Genomic DNA, 20958 nt, shown 5'->3' on the forward strand with positions numbered 1-20958 from the left:
TGAATGACTCTCTTACACGTCTTGACTCGGGAATCTAGGCTCCTTCATCACATGATGCTACATCTTCAATCTACAGTCTCCAAGGGTTTGGCGCGAAGGAGAGGTCATGGAACAGGCCTGTTTGTCACTTGAACTGGAAGGACAAAATCGAAAGCAATCTGGACAGGTGGCTCTGAACGAGGCTCAGGCAGCGTGTTCCTCCGCAGAGGCCCACACAAAAGCTGGTTCAGGTGTGGAGGCGGCCACCCCAGCGGCCAAGCGCGGCCCCAGCCCAGCTCAGCTCTGCCCTGCTGCAGCGACTAGTCCTTCCTGTTCTGCACCACACGTGGCGCACCCCGACGCCCTGTTTCCTCATTTCTGCCTCGGTCCCTGCGAGTCACTTGCACAGGGGCGATGTCCTGGAGCCAACCTCGGTCCCCTCTCGGCCCCACCGCCCCTGCCGCCGGGCTCCGGCTCCGGCTCTACAGCTTCTCCCTCGTGCCCCGGGACAGAGGCCCCTTCTCCCGCCGACACCCCTCCCAGTGTCGTCTGCCCTCGTGGTCACTAGGACGAGAGGGCAAAGACCCAAGGTGAGGCTCAGCCAGCTACACTGCAAAACAAACCCCTCCACGGACGCGTAGCCACTTTAAGCGCCCTCGCCGTCGCCCCTTTAACCCGCGGCGCAGGCGCAGTGTGGCCGCGGCGCGCGCAGGCGCAGAGGCGGCGGCGGATGTTTACGGCGGCCGAGGTCGGAGCGGCGTCCGGGCCGCGGACGCCAGGGACGCGCCCGAGCAGCTGCCGTCGCGGCCCAGACCCGCGGGCCGCCGAGCGCGGAGGTAGAGCCTCCGCCGCCGCCGCCGCCGCCGCCGCCGCCGCCCCGGTCCCGCCTCCTGCAGCCCCGCTGCTCTCCTCGATCTCCTGAGCGCCGGCCGTCTTCCTGGTCTCCCCGCGCCCCTCCCCTTCTCCGGGGAACGTTTGCGCCCTGGCCGCTCCCGGGAGTCTCCCCCCGCCAGCGCCTCCTCTCCCCGACGCTCCCTCCCCAGCATCCCTCCCCAGGAGCCTATGACTTCCCTCCCCAGCATCTTCCCTCTCAGCGCCCCCTCCCCAGCATCTTGCCTCCCAGCGCCCCCTCCCCAGGATCCCATAAGCTTCCCTCCCCATGATCTTCCCTCCCAGCCCCCCCTCCCCATGATCTTCCCTCCCAGCGCTCCCTCCCCAGCATCTCCTCCCCAGGATCCCGTGATCTTCCCTCCCCAGCATCTTCCCTCTCAGCGCCCCCTCCCCAGCATCTTGTCTCCCCAGCATCTTGCCTCCCCAGCATCCCTCCCCAGGATCCCATAAGCTTCCCTCCCCATGATCTTCCCTCCCAGCGCCCCCTCCCCATAATCTTCCCTCCCTAGCATCCCCTCCCTAGGATCCCATAATCTTCCCTCCTTAGTGTCCCCTCCCCATGATCTTCCCTCCCCAGCGTCTTCCCTCCCAGAGTCTTCCTTTCTCCAGCATCTTCTCCTCAGTGCCTCCTCCCCAGCGCCCCCTCCCCAGAGGCTCTCCCCAGCATCTTTCCTCCCCATGATGTTCCCTCCCCAGCCTCTTCCCTGCCCCACATTATGTCCTGTGGGTCCTGTCCTCCCCTGCCTTGTGCTAGTTGGGATCAGCTTACTCGAGGCCCACCACCTGTCCTTGCATAAGTAGTTCTGAAGCGAGTTTTCTGAATCTTTTCAGAAAATAGAATTGGCCCGAGCAGTAGGAAAAGGTCTTAAGTAGTGACAAGGAGAACTTGTCTGGGCTGGGTTCCTTTGTTCTTCTCTTCAAATTTGTCAGCTGAATATCAGCCCCTTGCCACTCTTGTGCCTACAGAGGTTGTCTTTGTTCTTGTCAGCAAGAAATGGGTAAAGCAAATGCACTTGGTAGCCTGTCATTCAAGAGTGAGGGATGCTGGATGCCTATGAAGGCTCAGGAATTGTGGCTGCCTATCCCTTTAAGGTGGTGGGGTTTTCCCTGGCCCCACTGGTTCCTCAACTGTGATGTGGCTGGGAGAGTGTTTTGAGAAGCCAGTTTTTCTCGCTCTCTCTTTCTCTGAGAAACCAGTTTCTCTCTCTCTCTCTCATAAACCACTCTCTCTCTCTCTCCCCCCCCCCCTCTCTTTCTTCTTAAAATTCCAGTTTTTAGAAAGCTTTCCTGTGTGTTTAGTAGTAACTGTTTCCAACATGGACCACTGGTTAGGCTTTTCTCCATGAATAGGAACTTTTAAGGATTCTGGTTCTTAAGAGGAGAAGCCTGTTTTCCATCATTCTGCCCTCAGGATGTGTGCTTTTGAGTCCCTATCCCCAGCTCATCCTCTTCATAGTTCCTTTAAGAAATGACCTCCAGATTGGACCATGGGACCTCCTTGTGAAGATTGCCAAGACCAATGTAATTAGGAATGCCCACTTCCATAACCACAGCTCTACTCGTGTTGATATAGCCACAGTCACAGACCTTCCCTTGTGGCTGTAGCTCAGTGCATCTTCTTCTTGCTGGTCACTACTGGGCAGGAACTGTATTAAGGATTTCAGCAAACAGTAAAGTACAATAAGGGCAGCATCCGAAAAGTGCTTTTCCATTAGTTTGAGAAATTGGATTTAACTGGTGCAGTGGTAGGATTTGGTTTGGTGAGGACATCTTCAAGTATGTTGTGGGTATTTTTGGTGTGTTGCGTGATGACTGATTACATCCATGTCTGCAGTTAGCAGTGATCTATCCTTAGGAAGGAGTGTTGGATTATAGGATAAAGCCAGTAAGAGTACCACACCCACTGTACCTGTGGGTAGGGTTGCCCTGATGGTCAGAGGGTTAGCAAGACATTTCGGGTAAAGAGTGTTGCTACTCTGTCAGTTGCATTGGTGTAAAAAAACACAGGGCTAAGGCCACATGGTCCTGTTTTGACTGCATGCCCTGGCTGTATGATTGTGAGCCAGGTAACTGCTCTTCTCCAGCTCATTTATGTGAGGTCACATCTGGCAGGTGGCACCACTAGAAAGGTGGTAGCTGTTTTTCTAAATAGCTGCCCTTTGATATGGAATAAACTTTCAAAGTGAGGAAAAGTTCAAAATAAATGATGCTTAGTGAAAATGAAGCATGTCTAATGTACAGTTTGTGCTATCTCATAAAAAGAAAAGAGCAGTGTTGAGATACAGTGACAGAGCATTACATACAGGCTTTGGGGTAAAGAGGTGGCTTTCCTGACCCGACACATAGTAGGGTATATGGCTTTCTAAATAGGCCATTAAGAATCTAAATGCAGGACTCCACTGTTAATCAGTGAACAGAATTGTCAATGATTGTGACAATTGACTATGCCAGGCTAGATAGTGGTGTTTCTTCAGAATGAAGCTGCTCATCCAGGATTAAACCCAAATATTAGCACATAATCCCCGTGTAAGTTGTCTAGCGTGGCTGTCATGGAACTGTGGCTCTGAAGCAGCTTCAAATGGGGCTGACGTGTAGTATTTGAATTGTGGTTTGAAGTCTCATGTTCGGCCCTCAGATATTGATCATGGAGATAGGTAAATAGAAGAGACACATTTTGTTCACCTGCTCTAAGAGGCTGGAGATTCACACAGGTGGTGTTTGTATTCAGTCTGCCTAACTGCTCTTCTACAGCTGTCTGCCCAGTGTTTCCTTGCTACCCTCATTCTGTAGTTGGAGACCCACAGGACTGAGAGGGAGCACTGCAGAGTGTTTGAGTTAGTCTTCCTGGGGTGGTCTTTTCCCCAGAAGTTGCACCTGAGTCACCATCTTGTATGAAGAAAAGCTGAGGCTTTGGAAAAGGTGCCTGGGGCCAGGATGAACTGTTTCAGGAGGAGTGGGAGCACTCCAGGTGAAAGAGCATTTCCCTGTGCAGTAGATGAGGACTCAGTGTTGCAGAAGTTGGGCTGAAAGGTGACAGGCAGGTGCTGCACATTTTCCTCCCTGAAAGTAATTTGGGAGAAAGTAAGAAATGCACTTTTGGGAGAGTTGGAGAACTGCATGGTGCCTTCAGAAGTGGGCATGGGGAGTTCTGGTAGCTGCTGATCCTGCTCCCTAGCTTCTAGCTTTGAAGTTCATTTTGTGCTTGTTACAATAGGTGTTTGCCACAATGTGTTCTCTTTGGGAAGAAAGTTTTGTTGATATTTTGTCCAAAAATTGAACATCAAAATACCCAAATGAACACATTGGATGTGTTTGACTTAAGTGGGTCTTTTTGTGTGTAGAGGTGTAGAATTACCAGACAAAATTTAAGACACCACTTAAATTTGAATTTCAGATAAACATCCAATTTTTTTTTTTTTTTGTATTATTGGCTTGACTTTCTAATTGAACTGGGCTTTTCTTCTAAATCTGGTATCTTTCATCTAAATCTGGAGGGTTGGGTAGTTAGACAAAACATTTCATCTGTATTATTTCCAGAGTTGAGAATTTGAATTTGGTATATTTAGATCTTTTATTGTTTTGATCTTATTCTTAATGTAAATAATTCTTTGATTTTGGTTCTAGTCTTGCCTGAGTGTAATTCTGAACATGGGCGGTGCGGTGAGTGCTGGAGAGGACAACGATGAGCTGATTGATAATCTGAAGGAAGCCCAGTATATCCGGACGGAACTGGTAGAGCAGGCTTTCCGTGCTATTGATCGTGCAGATTATTATCTTGAAGAGTTTAAAGAAAATGCCTACAAGGACTTGGCATGGAAGCATGGAAACATTCACCTCTCCGCCCCATGTATCTACTCGGAGGTGATGGAGGCCCTGGATCTGCAGCCTGGGCTCTCGTTTCTGAACCTGGGCAGTGGCACTGGCTACCTCAGCTCCATGGTGGGCCTTATTCTAGGTGAGTGTAGAAGGAGAGTGTGCAGCTCCCTGGATCATTGCCTGAGGTTGCTCTCTTTGGGCATAAAGTACAGTCTGCTAACTGCATGTCCTGTGAGAGACTTGGCCTCCCCGAAGTTGCCAGAAGTGTCGTCACGGTATGGTGGGTGGCCAGATGACATGCATCCATGAGTCCCAAGTTCTTAGGGCCTCTCTCCTGTCTCTTCTCACTTTCAGCCTGCAGTCTGTCATGGCCGATGCACCACCAGGAGAGGAGGGTAGATCTTGAACTTGTGATTTCTTGACTTAACCACTGTGTTCCCTTTACTCCTTTCCACTGAGAGTCATTATGGTCCTTGGTAGTTTAAGTTTTTCTAAGTAGTTTCTATTTGTTTTATGTTTGATACCGAAAGAGTAATACCTGTAAGTTTATATACTTTTAAATAAACTTTAGGAATGGAAGCAGTTTCATAGGTTATCTTACTTGAAGCCATTTAGCTCATTTTCCTGAACAATTTGTGGCAATCATGTGGGAATAAGGCCATTTCTAATATTTATAGCGGGGGGATCAGATATCCAAGGGTTTACTGAATGTTTGCCCTGTGTAAAATGCTACACTGGGGGAAAGACATGTGCTCTTACTCTGAGTGAGGTGGGATGTGTTTGCTAGGGAAATGGAAGGAGTGGCTCTGTGCTATGAGAGATGCTCTGAAGAGGAATTGGGCTGGGTCGCTCGCTACAGCAAGCTGAGTGGGAGACCCTGGATGAGGCCGGTGTGGTGTGGCTACAGTTGGCGTTTTTTGATATTGGATCTGATGGCATTTGCTGTTGGACTGTTTGTGGCTATGAAAGAAACATCAGGAACATCCATAGTGTGCTGGGTGTGGGCACACTCCTGTGGTCGCAGCTACTTGAGAAGCCAAGGAAGTGGAGTCCCGTGAGCCCAGGAGTTTGAGACCAGCCTGGGCAATGCAGCCAGATTGTGTTTCAAAACAAAACAAGGATGTTCACAGTGGCCTAAGTATTTGGAGTATGAAATTCTGAATATTAAGGACGGCTTACAAGTCAAGGAGAACTCATCACCATGTATGTCAGAGTCCCTGCTTTTTGTAATTGTTGTCACTCTGGAGAACCCTAAGTCACAATTGATTTTTTGTGGATATGGAATAAAAAGTTTAGATTCTTTTTTAAGTTTGTGAACTTTGGAATTTGGTGAAATTTGAGACTGGGCACTTGGCTCTAGGTTATAGATTGTTGTCTTCAACTTTTAAAGTGTGTACGTTTTTGTTTTTAACTTAATCTTCTTACTCAATTTGTTTTGGTTGAGACTGTTGTGGTTGTCATGCTTTGAGAGCACAATGCCCAGATGATTTATCATTTTTAAACTTGCCAGTTATAGTCTCCCTCCTCATATCAGAACAATTGGAGGAACCTTGGCTAAATTGGTGTTTTTTGGGAAGTAGACTTTAAAACTGGTTAGATTAGAAATGCTATTGACAGGAGAAAGATGCTTGGAAAGCCTGACTCTAGCAAGCTTGGGCTAGCCTGCTGCTCTGGATGCCCTAGAGGTAAAGAAGAGAGTGCCTGCAGCTTGATGCTGTAACCTAGACACCCTAGATACTGTTGCTTCTCCTTTCTGGGTCCCCTGGGTACTGGGAATTACACTTGAGGTCTGCAGGAAAGCGTGTGTCTTCTGCTGTGGTGGGTGTGGGCAAAGCAGCTCTGGGGTATGCTCTCAGTTCAGAATCTTGGCTATTTGCATCCAGATGCCCCGGTGTATTTGGCCTTTTTGCCACCTCACACACCTTACTCCAGAGATCAGACCTTGTTGGCCTTCCAGCACCTGTGCACACTAGGTCTGGGTCTCCTTTGGTGCAGTGGCCCTCCTGACCCCACTGCCTTCCCCTGGTTCATTCTATCTCACCTGCCTCCCTGTGCTGTTCTGCAAGCTCCTCTCCCCTTATCCACAGTTCCCCTTTACTTCTTTCTTACCAGTGAGGGGTGGATGGTGGTTCATGAGATAACATGCCTGAAGGAGGGACTTGTATGTGGGAGCTGCTCTGCTTGGAGGGGTCTTGCAGTCTGACCACAGCATGTGTGGTACCATGTCCTGAGGCACTACCCTGCCCACCATATCATGCTTCTCTGCTAGTGGAGGATCTGTTACTGCTGTTTGGTGGGTGAGCTGCTTGGGAATAGGGACCATGTCCTGTATCTACTACTAAATAGAAGTAACTACTTAGCATTTTCTAATTTTTTTTTCTTTTTGGAGATGTGGTATTGCTAGGTTGCTCAGGTTGGTTTGGAACTTGTGGGCTTAAGGGATCCTCCTGCCTCTGCTTCTCAAGTGCTGGGAAATCAGGTCTAGTGAATGTTTGCCACTGAAGTTGGGGGATTAATGAGAAAATGATGGAAGGGGGTCAAGTGTACACAAGCTAGACTAATGCGGATTCAAGTCAGTGATTGGCAAGGGTCTTAAAATGTGAAACACTTTAAGGTTTGATGTTGTAACTAGCAAATATAGTACTTTTCAGGAAGAGTGTCTTGATGAGGGAATGTTTAGCAGCAGCTAAAGATGTGTGAGAGATACTAAGAGAAAAGAGTAGATGCTTGGCCTGGGGAGAGGGCTGTCCAGATGTATCCAGGAGCCAAAGTTCAGATATCAGGTGCATGGGCATTTGCTCATTCATCAGTATTTTCTGGTTTGAGTACCACTCAAACAATGCCACATACACTGTGAGTGCAGTGTGTATGTCTAGTAATAAAATCCTACATGCCCCATGGGTTTGCTCATGTTGAGTTTTAGTGATGGGTAAGGTGAAGCATGGAGTTTGGTGGACTTCTATATCCATGTCCACCTCCAGGTAAGCACCACCCAGAACAATGTGCAGAGAAGGTGCTCACACCCTGCCCTCGTGCTCTGTTTTCCTTTGCATTGTTGAAATGAGCCTGGGTTGAACTTGGTGTACAGAGGTGTAAGCTGCTTGTAAAGTGTTCTCTGCTTGCCCCAAACTAATCTAGAAGCATGATTACAGGAGGGAATGCTTTTCCTCATCATGTGGGCTTGTGAATAGTCTCACAGTTTTATTTCAAATTATGGATACATAGCCAGAATTGGTGGCACACTCCTGCAATTTCTGACAATCTCCTGAGACAGGAGGATTACAATTCAAGGTGAGCCTGGGCATCTTAGACACACTCTTGTCTCAAAAATAAAATAAAAAGGGCTGAGGATGTGGCTTAGTGCTTGCCTAGCATGCACAGGCCCTGTGTTCTCTCTCCAGTACATCCAGAAAGCAAACATACAAACGAACAAAAAACTTATGGATACATTCCCTATGATACAAAAAATGTCTCATTGTGGGGCTGGGGTTGTGGCTCAGCAGTAGAGTGCTTGCCTAGTATATGCGAGGCCCTAGGTTCGATCCTCAGCACCTCATATAAATAAATAAATAAATAAAATAAAGGTATTGTGTCCAAGTGCAACTAAAAAATAAATTTAAAAAATGTCTCATTGTGCCTTTTAATAATAATTTTATTCTAACGATAATTAAAGCCTGTTTTGTGAGAATTATTAAAATGCCTATGTCTGAGTGTTTTGGGGATCCTCTTAGTGGGAAACAGAATTGCCCTAAATGCTGCCTCTGGACAAGCACAGCTGAGGCCTCTATCTGTCCCATTTGCATGTTTACTTTTCCTCTGTAATTTAGTAGGAAGACCCTGAGCTCTTGGCTCCCCCACCCCATTTTCAAATGATTCTTGTTTGAGAGCAAAGAGACCCGAGCATCTGTGTTGTGAATGGGGCTGCTGTATACATCGAAAAAGTGGCTTGAGGGGTTTAGGCCTGCCATTGTGCTAAGACAGCAAAACCTTTTGGGATTTTGCTGGATGTGGTAACCACACCTGTCCTCCTAGCAACTTGGAAGGCTGAGGCAGGAGGAGTGCAAGTCCCAGGCTAGCTTAGGTAATTTAGCAAGACCCTGTCTCAAAATAAAAAATAAAAAGGGCTGTGGTGTGGCTCAGTGGTAGAGCATTCGTGGTTTAATCTCCTGTAAAAACAAAAAACCTTGTGAGTTTATATATAATACATGCTAAGTTAGATGTGTTGCAATTAATGAAGTAGAAAAAGCAAGCAAGTGTTCTTTCTCTAGTGCTAAAAACTTTTTTATTCTGAAACCTTTTAGGTCCTTTTGGTGTGAACCATGGGGTGGAGCTACATTCAGATGTTATAGAGTATGCAAAGCAGAAACTGGACTTCTTCATCAGAACAAGTGATAGCTTCGACAAGTACGTCAGACACTAGAGGGTGTGAAATAGAATTTAAACTTTGGTCAGATAGAAGTTGGCTTGAGTGTGCACCTGCCTGCAAGCATGCCTGAGCTGTGTTGGCATGATCCCAGGTCATCCGTATGCCTCTTCTGATTGTTTATATATTCTGTAAGGACTCTAGGTTTTCTGATTCCTGTTTAAAGACAGTTTTTCACTAACACGAGAAGAAAACAAAAATTTTTGTCTTGCTAAATTTCCGTGTTTCCAATATAAACAACTTTTTATCACAAAATTTTTTGTAAAATACAGTTGTTCCTTTTGTCTTTAAACAATTTATATAACTACTTTTTGCCACTTTAGGATAAGGCATCGAAGTTCTTATTTTAGGAATTAGACTTTTTAGGGAAACAATGTGCTTTTTCCTTCTCTCCCTCATCAAGCCGTCCAGCTGACCTTGACTATAGCCCACTTTAAACTTGGGGCATGCTCATGGTGTTTACTTGCACTGTGTGGGTTTTGGAATCGTGGCTTCAGCTCCCAGCTCACAGTTCTCTGGGTTTTACAGTGAACCATAACCTGTGATCAGTATGAATTTTTGTATGGTCTTATGGCAGTATGGTACAGTCACTTAAAGAAAACACATTTTTCTTTCCAGGTTTGACTTCTGCGAGCCCTCCTTTGTTACTGGCAATTGCCTGGAGATTTCCCCAGATTGTTCTCAGTATGATCGGGTGTACTGTGGGGCAGGTGTGCAGAAAGAACATGAAGAGTACATGAAGAGTCTTCTCAAGGTTGGAGGAATTCTGGTCATGCCCCTGGAGGAGAAGGTCAGGCTCCCTGCAGCTGACATTTTGTGCCCTGTCTGCCAAGGTCTCCTCTGCATTTTATGTAGATATACCCTAGTAACAGCTTCTACCATCTCGTGAGCTAGGAGACAGGCAGTCACAGGCATGGTGTTGGGCCAGCTCTGACTTAGATGTGTGGCCCTCCCTGTTCCTCTTTTCCTTCTCTCTCTCCTTCTTCTCACTCCTTTTCTCCCCTCCTCTTTCCTTCCCTCTTCTCCTCCTTCCTTCCTCACCCTAGTTATTCTAATTGTTATTACAATTGTTCTAATACCAGAATTGTAATTTATAAAATTATCAGAATTATTTCATTTTGTTAGTCTGCTTGTTAAGTACCTTGGTGGTGAGTACTTTATAAGAACCTCTGCTTCCTGGGAATCCTGTTCCAAGGTTCTGGTTTGGCCATGCATGTTTGTATGTGTTTAGGTACTGTGTTTCATTGGGAAAAGAGATTATAATACATGGGCATGTCAGGTGTGAATTGGTCCTCAGGAGAAATTTCTGTCAGTTACAAAGAACCAGGAAAAAATAGAAATGTTATAAATTAGGAGGTTGTGCACTTTTGTGCAATTTTTAAATATTAGCATTTATTTTGTTCCAGAAGTAATACCCATTTTAGAAAATCCAGAGAATATGAACTAAGAAGAACTGCTCATAGTCTTAATCTAATTACTGTCAACATATGATTCTTGGAACACTTTTATTTTACTTATTTATTTTTTTGGTACTGGGGATTGACCCGGGGATGGGGGGGATTTGCCACTGAGCTACATTCCCAGCCCTGTTTCATTTTTGAGACTGAGTCTCAGATCTCATTAGGTTGCTGAGGGTCTGGCTCAGTTGCTGAGTTTGGCCTTGGTCTTGTGATCCTCCTTTCTCAGCCTTCCAAGTTACTGGGATCACAGGCCTGTGCCATTGCACCTGACTTAATTCTTTTAATCTGTGCTGCTCCTTTTTCAAAAAGATTATTGAACATACTGGTTATAACTGACATTGTTTTACCTATCAGAGTCCAGGAATGTGATTTTAAGTCATCCACTATTCTCCATCATTTTGGTGTCTACACCAAAATGCTTGTTGAACTGTTTATTACTGGCTACTATTTTCAAGCATTAGATGGTGTGTACTATCTCACTATTACTCACTCTTTATTATAAAAACATTAGTGAATGCCCCTAGGTTTAAAAATTGTAAATATTTTAGTATGTCACTACAAAAGATAAAAGCTCTGTTTTTTAAAACATTGTTATAAGACCATTTGTAACATTAATAGCCAGTAGCCATTGTAACTTGTTAATATATTCAAATATCCAGTTCATTTTCAGATTTTCCTTATTGACTGAGAAATTTCTTCCCTGTAGCTTGTTTGAAACGGGATCGTGTTTAAGGCTGGTGTGATGCCTTTGGTTGGTACCACTCTGAAGTGCTTTTAGGTCTAGAGGTTCTCGCATCTTTCACTTTCATTTTTTCTTTGCAGCTTATTTGTTCAAGGACTCGCCTTGATGTGTCCTGTAGACTTTCCTGCAGTCTAGGTTTTGCTGTCCTCTGTCCTCTGTTTTTTCTGTGTTGCTGGTTGGATCTAGAGACTTGATTAGGGTGCTGTTCGATATATTTTGGGGCCGAGAGCACAGGAACATCTGCCAGGTATTGAAATATGCAGTCATTGTTTGGTACCCATCCTCTGTTCAGGATGCCCACATCTACGGATGCTTAGGCCTCTCATATAAAATCACGTATCGGGCTGGGGTTGTGACTCAGCTGTAGAGCACTCACCTAGCATGTGCAAGGCCCTGGGTTCGATCCTCAGCACCACATAAAAATGAATAAATAAAACAAAGGTATTGTGTCTATCTACAACTAAAAAATCAATATTAAAAAAATCATGTATCATGTCATTGGCATATAGCTGATGTGCATCCTCTGGTCCCTTACAACACTGATACAATGTAAATGCTTTGTAAATAGTTGTATACTGTATTGTTTAGGGAATAAATAACAAGGAAAAAATATGTACATGTTTGGTAACATTGTTTCCCTGAGTGTTTTTGATATGTGGTTGGTTGAATTTCCGGATGCAGAAGCCTTGGATACAGAGAGTCAGCCTGACTTTTGTGTGTAGGCACATCAGGCCTGTTGTCTATTTTTTCTGATGCTTGTGGCCATGATTTAGAACCTGATGGATTATTTCATTAGAAACTGTAGAATAATACCCTTTTGATTTTATCATTTCTTCTTTATTTAGTAGCTATTGTACTTTTATGAAGAGAAAACCTCTCATTACTAATTAGATTCCCCTAAGGTAACTTTATACAAGAGAGAGAGGATAAATTTTGATTCTTAACTTTTATTTATTAATTTCTCAATAATTGGATCCTCTAACATCTGCCAAAGGTAGTGATCACTGAGGTTTTGCTTGCATTTTACCATCTTTATGAATTCCTAGATTGAACAGGCCTCATGTTTTAGTACTGGTGTGATTCTCGCCTGTCTTGGGCCAGATACACCCTCTACCTCTGTGATGGCTATACTGCTTTCTGGTGAGAAAAGGCATTCCAGGGTCAGTCTGTATGGTTTTGACCTGAGGGTTGATATGTTGGTGGGAGTTGGTGTTGAGAGGCCACAGCTGGGGCCCAGCGTGCTCATTGACACTGGGTTTGTGTGTGCAGGGATTTGTGGAGCCAGACAGTTTTGCTTGGTGTGGAGATAGAGTGCACTGTGGGTTCGTACTGGCAGCTTCCAAGCAGATTTCAGAACCAGGGACTTTCTGAGGAGCCAGTCTTGGCCACAGTGCCACCCTTCTCTCTGCTGCTTGTCTACCTGCAGTGACAGTGCCACCCAAACCAGTTCAGACCTGTTCAGATCTTACTGCTACCCACCCCTCCGCCCCCCGTGCCAGGGCTCAAGCCCAGGGCCTCCACAAGCCAGGCAAGTGGTCCACCACTGAGCCACACCCCGGCTGAGATTTTACTTCTGACGCACAGCTTACTCCTTTCCTTTCAGTTTTTAGGGGTTGCCATTCTAGGTGTGTACTTCCTGAAGTGGTTACGAGGCTCCAAGTCTAAACAGGGACTTTTTTTCCTGGCTTGTCCCTTGTACCCTTGCCTGTGGTGACCACTGTGTGGTGTGCTTTTAGTATAAATCTCTTTGCTTAAAAAAGTACGCAGGCAAACTTCTTCCTAACCCTCCTTTAGTGCTTCCACTGTCTGCCCACCCGGCCATGTGTGAAAAGGGTTTGTAGTTTTATTTATTTATTTTTTGTAGATATTATATCTATTATTTCTAAGTATTTGGTGTTCACAGTATCTAGAAATTCTTTGCCACTTCCCGTTGTCTATTTCTAAAACCTTTTGTTGGTATAGAATGAATATGGTTTAGTGATGGCACTTTGGCTCACTCATCCTCTGCTGTCACTGACAGTGCTCCCAGGAAGGCCTGTGTGTACACCTCTTTGTGATGTGACTATCCTTGTATCTTCTCCAGGTACAATCTCACAAATATTTTAGTATGTAACTACAAAAGATAAAAGCTCTGTTCTCCTCACAAGTAGAAGTGCTTGCTCAAGGCTGTGTGCTGTAGGCTTTGCCGCTTCAGACAGTGCGGTCAGTGCAATGGGAGTGCTGTGTGCTGGCCAGCTGCTGCCTGAGTGGCTGCCGCTGCCTCTGAGGGCTTGGGCACCTGTCTCCTCTGCTCTTTCCACTCAGTGTTGTTGTAAACATTTCTCTGCTTACACAGGTGATGTTATCACTCTGCTTTGTGTGACAAAAATGCACTAAATTTTTCATTGGAATCATTTTATCTCCAGATAATTTTGAGGATTGTGGACATAGTTATAATATTTATAATATTTCTTCTGTTTGTCTAGAATATGAAATGGGGGTTTATAGTTTTATTTAAGGTCTCACACATCATTTATTGATTATATTTAAATATTTTATGTTCATTATAGCTAGAAGTTCTTTTTAAAAATATCAAAGGGGCTGTAGTTGTGGCCCAGTGGTAGAGCACTTGCCTAGCATGTGTGAGGCACTGGGTTTGATCCTCAGCACCACATAAAAATAAACAGAACAAAGGTGTTGTGTCCATTTACAACTAAAAAAAAAATTAAAAAATTTTTTGCTAGTACATGAGAAAGTAATTAACTTGTTGATATTTATAGTACATGGGCCAGGCATGGTGGCACATACCTGTAATTCCAGCCACTCAGGAGGCTGAGATGGGAGGATTGCTAGTTCAAAGCCAGCCTCAGCAACTTAGTGAGACCCTATCTCTAAGTAAAATACAGAATAGGGCTGGGAATGTTGGCTCAGTGGTTAAGTACTCCTGAGTTCAATTCCCAGTACAAAACACACACACACACACACACACACTACATGGCTACTTAACCTTTTATAGGATTTGCCAGCTTAGATATTTTCAAAAGACTAACATCTAATTTTAGCATGATCAAAAATAGTACAGTGACCTGTTTAGGCTGTTTGGAAACCAGCCTAGGTGGCAGCTTTGCTGTCTGATTAGGTTTTCTGGCCCTTATCCTCTATTTCAGAAGAAATGTCTTGACAGTCAACACTACAGTGTATCACCACAAATTCCTGTGCACTGTGAGGGGCCTCAGGACATTTCTCCAGAAGGAACAGAGTAGTCGCCCAGGTGTCCAGAATGACATGGAAAGTTGAAGAGTCCAAGTGCAGCCATGCCTGCCCTTGGTACTTTTCCTGCACCCTAGTTGTGGCCAGGATTCAGGATTGGGTGTGGCTGGGCTGGGGTGGGGTTGTGCATTTTCAGTTACTTTTCCTAAAGTTAGCCCCTCTTCAACCTAGAAGAACCCAAGAAAATGTCTTATGAGAATCCCCACTGTTCTGATCTCTGGTTATTTTCTCCCATTGTCCTTTCTCTAGTTTCTCTGTCACAGATACTTTCTGTAAACAGAGGTGTGTCTGGGGCCTTGGGTAAATTCCATCTTAAGAATTTTTCTAGGAATACTCGTGAGCTGTACTCATGCAGTATCATGTTAAGGTCCATGTTGTCAGGCAGTTTTATTTTAGTGTATCTGTTTTATTTATTAGAATGATTGCACTCACAAGCTATCTAGTAGACAAATTTTTTGGATATTCTCATTTTTGTCTTTGGGATAGTTGACCAAGATAACGCGTATAGGCCCTTCTGCTTGGGAAACCAAAAAGATTCTGGCTGTTTCCTTCGCTCCTCTGGTCCAGCCCTGCCACTCGGAGTCAGGAAAGTCCAGACTTGTCCAGCTACGTGAGTAAATGCACCGTATTTGACGTACAGATCTTTTAATCTCATTAGAAATTCAAAAGGAAACAAGATTTATAAGAAAATTGGATGTTCACTCCCCACTGAAACCTTAAGATTGTACAGGGGATTTTAGGCATTTAAAAATTATAACCTGTTTGTCACCCATCTTAGGTTATTTTAGGCTTCTTTTAAATCTGTTAAGGGCTGCTACTGGTCATGCCATTGATAGCAGTGGATTCTCAGAAAGGGAGCTAGCGGGTCCTGCCTTTGGACACTGAAACCGCTTGACTCATTTACTGGGAGAGAGTGATCACACTTGAACCTGCTGCCAGCTGGGCAGACCAAGGGCGGACAGTGTCCATGCTCCTCTGCCATTGTGGGTGAGCTTGCTGTGAGCCTTTGCATTTCCCTTCTTCTGGGAGCAGAGCGGAGAGGAGCTGGCGCCAGAGTAGCATTTCTCCTAGGATTTTATGATTTAAACAGTTCACACAGAAATGAGAGTTCCAGCTGATTTGATTTAAAAAAGAGAGAAAGAAAATATCACACATAGTTCCAATACCCAAAGAAGTATACTTTAGCAAGTTCCTTCCAGAAATATTTTTCAGAATGAGAGGAATCATTATCAAATAATTATACTTTTCTAGTCATATGACATAGATTGGTCCTTAAAATCTGATAACAAGCAACAGTGGAAGCAGCAATAGAAGGGGCTTAGAGGGACCAAGGAAGGTTGGATAGAAGGTGGTGGTTGTGCTTGGTCTTGAGGTAAAAAGGAATTCCCTAAAGAGAGGAGGAGGGGAGGAAAGGTCTTTGCAGAAGCAGGGCAAAGTTAAAAGTGCATATTCCCAATGTGGTCGAACTTGGGCATTTGGGAGAAGCTGGACTGGTGTGTAGGTAGATCTGAGTTCACCAGGAGGCTGTGGAGGGCCACCAGACATTTAGGTGTGCAGCATGTTGCCTGCAGGGGGAGTCTGTCAGATGCATGTTCTAGAGATCTGAGCAGCGTGGAAACTTCTCAGCAGATGCTGCTGTTGATAAGGGAGGTTGCTAGAGCAGAGTTTAGGAAGACAAGGGCTCTTTTGGAGTGTTTATGAGACTTTTTATTGGTCTTATTGAAAGTGTTTCTGTGGGAGGCTGAATCAGCCCTGGATAACGGTCCTGATGGCAGGTTGGCTGTCTGAGATGCTTGTTCTGAGGGAGGCCTTCAAAGCCAGTGCTGGTGGTGCATAGTCACCTAATGCTGCTTAGGGTTCCCAAAGTAAGAAAGATACTCTGAGCTTGTGTCTTCCTGGGCCAGAGTTTCCTAGATAAGTAAAGCCAATGGAGACAGTGGGGTAGGAAACTGGCAAAGATAAAGCCAGTGTACCATGAGGGTGTGTAGCTTAGACATGCCCCACTCGGGTCACCTCTCAGCTGGGTGGATAAGCAGGCAGGCTAAAGACCAGAACCAGTCAGGATGCTGTGGGCTCTGCAGTGAGAAAGGTTCAGGGGTGCAGACCTTTCTGAGGAAGGACATGGGAGCCTGAGGTGTCCCTTTTGTGTTGTGGCTGTTGTTTGGGCCTGGACTAGAACCTGGGGAGCTGGTCTCTTACATAAAGCCTCAGAATGGATGTGAAACCAGGGACACAGGCATGCCAGGAAAGGAGGATGGTGGACATTGGAGCCTTAGGGAACAACACTGGGGGTGGCAGGAGGAGGGGTTGTGACCTAGGGATAGCTGTCCCTGTGGTGTCTCAGGACCTGGGTGGCCATGAGAAGAGCCCTGTGTGCTGCTGTGCATGTTCACTGTGTGCCAGTGTCACTCTGCCCCAAGTGCCAGATGATCTTTTTCCTTATTGTGCTCTGGGGATTTTGTTTTTCTCCACTTTAATAAAAAAATTTGCTCTTATCTACTTTAACAAGAAATGGAACAAATACTCAGTTTATAAGTTGCTAGAACAGTGTTAAAATAGATGGAAGAATGTTAGCTCTGCTGTGTAACCCTGCATGGGTTAGTACATGAATGAACACAGTAAATGGTGACAGCTTGTCAGTTAATTCTGCCAATGACCCGAGCCAGGCAATATTGCTTTCTCTCCTTTTCATTGTTAAAAATTAGTGTATCTGAACTTGCTTTGGGAAAACCCCAGAATGCAGATTAGAGCACTTATCAACACTTGCTTAAAAGGCGCTCCCATTCTGCAGTGCTTGTGAATAGCCAGTGAGTTCAGGTGCCATTAGGTTCAAACCTTCAGGCTTTGTGGTGTTGGCTCAGACCCTCTTGCCCTCTTGCTGTTTGCAGCACCATTGGCTGTCCGCAGCCTCCAGGACTTGGCCCGCATTGCCATCAGGGGCACCATCAAGAAGGTCATTCATCAGGAAGCAGCGAGCAGAAGTGGAAGTGGACTGAAGAACACGCCTCGGTGTAAACGAAGGAGGGTCCGCCGCCGTAGAATGGAAACAATTGTCTTTTTGGACAAAGAGGTCTTTGCTAGTCGTATTTCCAACCCCTCCGATGACAACAGCTGTGAAGACTTGGAAGAAGAGCGGAGGGAAGAAGAGAAAACCCTGCCAGAGACCAAGCCAGACCCTCCAGTGAACTTCCTACGCCAGAAGGTCCTGAGCCTCCCTCTGCCAGACCCCCTGAAATACTACCTGCTTTATTACAGAGAAAAATAAACTTCTGTTTGAAGGGAGAAAGCGAGGAAGAGCCGATTGGAGTCTGATTGTACCGTCTGAGGTGTCTCCTGGGAGCAGATGCCATGGGAAGGGACTGCTGTACTCATCCGTGTCGTAGTTTTCTTTTTCTTTGTGTCTCTAAAGTTCTGATTCAGTGCTGTGATATCTTTAAACATGATCTGACAGGATGTATGCTGCATAGAAGAGTGTTTTCCTCAAGTCAGGCGGCTTGGTTTAGCTCTGCTAAAACACTGAAGTGCAGCAGAGACGATGTTCTGCCGACTGCCCCCCTCCCCCATCCCCTGCAGGTGCATGCACACATCAAAGTGCACCTGAAGCAGAATTGCCTGTGGGAGGTGAAGCTCAGCTTTGTAAATATGTGAAATCTTTTCTCAGTGTGATGTATCACTGCCCAGGTTTGAATTTTATGGTATTGGCCTCTTAATTACTGGCACTGAGTTCTGCTGAACTTGGTTTTCTAGAGGGGAGACATTATTGAAACACCCTCCCTTATTTCAACCAACTTAATTAAATCTTATGTGAGCTGTCAACTGTAATTTTTGAAAGGAAAAATTGTGTGTGGGGGAGCAGGAATAAAAACATCAAACTGCCAGCTGTCTTTTTGGAATTTCAAAGAACTTCCAAGAGTGTTTTTCTGACCCCTTTTGCTACCTGAATTGTAAAGAACCACTGTCATGTGATTTCCTGAAGCATATCCTGAAAACAAAACAAGCTCTTTATTTACATGTGTAAGTAATACATCAAGTTGCTTCTGCCCTGCCCATCGGGATGATGATTTATCTCACGTCTTTAAAGACTATGATGGATTCCATGGTGTTGGGTTGCCCAGTCCTCAGCAGGTAGAAAGTAGATTAGGGAGCGTTGCAGACAGCTTGTGCTGCTCGACTTCAGTTTGCTGTCTCTCTGTGATCACATTAGAGTATTGATTCATAGATTTATCTTTTATAATTCTAGAGAAAAAGAGATTTGTTAGTTTTGTAAGTTTTCTTAACAGATGTATGTATTTTGGTAGCTCCATTGCATTAGAACAGTTCAGCTCAGTGATTTGTGAGATCCACCTTCTCTAGGCCTTGTTTTGAGAGCTTTCTATCAAGTTGTGGGTCTAGCAGTCAGATGGCAAAATGATTTGAAGTTACTGATTCCATTGCTGATTCTAAAACATTGGCTGTTGTTAAAGATTTTTTTTTTTTTTTTTTTTTTTACCCAAAGAATAGACTAGTGTAAACTGTTAATAATGAGTGCATGTGCTGACGTAGGGTCAAGTGTCCCAGTGTTGGTTCATCTTCCCCGGCATGAGCTGACTCACAGGGAGGCCTTTGCTGTCTCTCTAGGTATCGTAGCTTGACTGGTTATTTTGGATCTTTTCTGCTTTTTGATTTTTAACACAATATAGTCTGCATGTGTAGCTGGGAAAACATATTACCCTAGATTGGTAAATATACACTCGTTAAGGAAAGTCAGTTTATAGTTTTTACCTGCCTTGTAACTCAGAACCAGGCTTCATTGTTTCAGAGAGAAATGCATGATTTAAGTTTATTTGCTGATACTTTGTAGTTTGCAGATCCTGTTGACACTATTCTCACTGACGTGTAGGCTTCTCTGTACATGGAAATCTGTGGACATGATATTAAAGAATGATACCTGTGAAATGTTACATTAGGTGGCTTGGCTGATTTTCCCCCCTATAATTATATATGGAGTGCATTTTTTAAAAACCACGTTTGCCTTTATGCTAGATTATAAAAATCACTATAATACATAAGAGATGTTTCCCCTATATGTTAAACTTTTTGTAGCATTTTGTGTTTATATTTTGTTGGTTTGTGATTTTTAAACCAGAATTCAGTTAAAAATATAGTTGTAATATATGTGAGAAATAGGTTGGTGTAAAGGAAAATTGTAAGTAAGTTTTCTTGTGATTAAGCACCTCACAGCAGAATTCACCATAACACACACTTTGTTTCCAGAGGTGTCATCCTGTAGTTGTCAGCAAGGCCGTACCGTCGTGTCCTGATGGCTCTTTACTGTTAGGGTCTGTGTTTTCACACAACTTATCTTGAAAAGTGGTAAAAGCCATAGATCTGTGCACAACAAGTATGTAATATGAGAGTCAGCATGTACATAAAAATCCTTTCTCCAGCGTGGAGATCCAAGAAATTTGAAACAGTGATTTTAATGAGCTGACATACATGAATAAACACAGTGAATAATAAAGGTAGTTATGATGTTTTACTCTCAGCATTGCTTCTGTTTCCTGTGTGGGATTTAAATTCTCGACTGCATTCTTTGAAAAAAAAAAATCTCAAAAAATACTCCTTTCCCCTTCATTAGTGTATGTTTCTTCTCACCAGGTACTTGGATTGCTTGGTTCTGCAGCATTTATAGTGGATGTAGGGAAGGCCAACCACTGTTCCTAGTTAATAAATGAATAGGCAACTCGAAACATACTTTGAAGAATGTCTATTAGATGTTTTGACACAATTTCCCCTTATTCTGAGGATGTTAAAAGATAGCATGTGTCTTAAAGTACAGGAAAGTTTTTATTATTTACTTCAATTAGTGCAGTCCATATAAAATTTTATATTTGTATGTAAATATTTAAGAATGTGCTATGTGGAAGTTGTATGCCATGAAGATGAAATCTTATTTCAGAGACTTACATGAAAAACATAAAAATGTAAAGAATAAGTGAACCAAATGGATCCAGGGATCTGAACTTGAGGTCCCAACAGGAACAGGCTGAATGGTGCAGTGGAAAACAAACAGGTAGGGATCATTGAGAATCTGTAGCTCCACCAAAGCAACAAAAATGGTCAGAAAGTTACCTACTTTTAAGTATTGGGGATCTAATCAATGGGCAGGACCCAGGTGAGAGCTCTAACATAATTACAGGAAGAAGACATTTTTGCTTGCTGGCCTTGATGAGTGGGATCAGGGGTTGAGAGTCAAGGATCAACATTAAGGTCAGGATCAAGGGTTAGGGTAGGGGTTAGGACTGGAGGAGGTGTGAGAGGTAGGATTTGTCTAGCTCTGTGCTTCAGAAGCAGCAGGGTGGAGATTCAGTGACCACTCCAGGGAGGCTGACCTCTTGTCTCTCCTTGTCCTCATCCTC

At 44.5% G+C, this 20958-nt stretch overlaps 1 protein-coding gene across 3 annotated transcripts; it reads left to right on the plus strand.

Moving 5' to 3' along the window:
- Nucleotides 1-706: 706 nt before the first annotated feature.
- On the plus strand, nt 707-20084 carry Pcmtd2 (protein-L-isoaspartate (D-aspartate) O-methyltransferase domain containing 2). 3 transcript variants are annotated; one of them, XM_046432845.1, is made up of 6 exons: nt 707-815; nt 4495-4825; nt 8988-9090; nt 9728-9899; nt 15047-15170; nt 17449-20084. In XM_046432845.1, exons 2-6 carry the CDS (start codon nt 4519-4521, stop codon nt 17823-17825), a joined length of 1083 nt encoding a protein of 360 aa, XP_046288801.1. In that variant the 5' UTR covers nt 707-815; nt 4495-4518; the 3' UTR covers nt 17826-20084. The 3 variants fall into 3 exon arrangements, with proteins under 3 accessions (XP_046288801.1, XP_046288800.1, XP_046288802.1); XM_046432844.2 differs by lacking the exon at nt 707-815 and adding an exon at nt 951-2391; XM_046432846.2 differs by lacking the exon at nt 707-815 and adding an exon at nt 3820-3838.
- The last annotated feature ends 874 nt before the right edge of the window (nt 20085-20958 follow it).

This window comes from Marmota monax, unplaced genomic scaffold (assembly GCF_021218885.2).
Source record: "Marmota monax isolate L192 unplaced genomic scaffold, Marmota_monax_Labrador192_F-V1.1 WCK01_AAM20220418_F8-fsc00014, whole genome shotgun sequence".
NCBI lineage: Eukaryota > Metazoa > Chordata > Mammalia > Rodentia > Sciuridae > Marmota > Marmota monax.

What these genes read in the sequence shown, in the direction of transcription:
- Pcmtd2 (XM_046432845.1), top strand. Translation starts at nt 4,519, where the DNA reads ATGGGCGGTGCGGTGAGTGCTGGAGAGGACAACGATGAGCTGATTGAT. An exon ending in CATGGTGGGCCTTATTCTAG is followed by an intron (nt 4,826 to 8,987) that starts GTGAGTGTAGAA and finishes GAAACCTTTTAG; the next exon opens with GTCCTTTTGGTGTGAACCAT. An exon ending in ACAAGTGATAGCTTCGACAA is followed by an intron (nt 9,091 to 9,727) that starts GTACGTCAGACA and finishes TTTTCTTTCCAG; the next exon opens with GTTTGACTTCTGCGAGCCCT.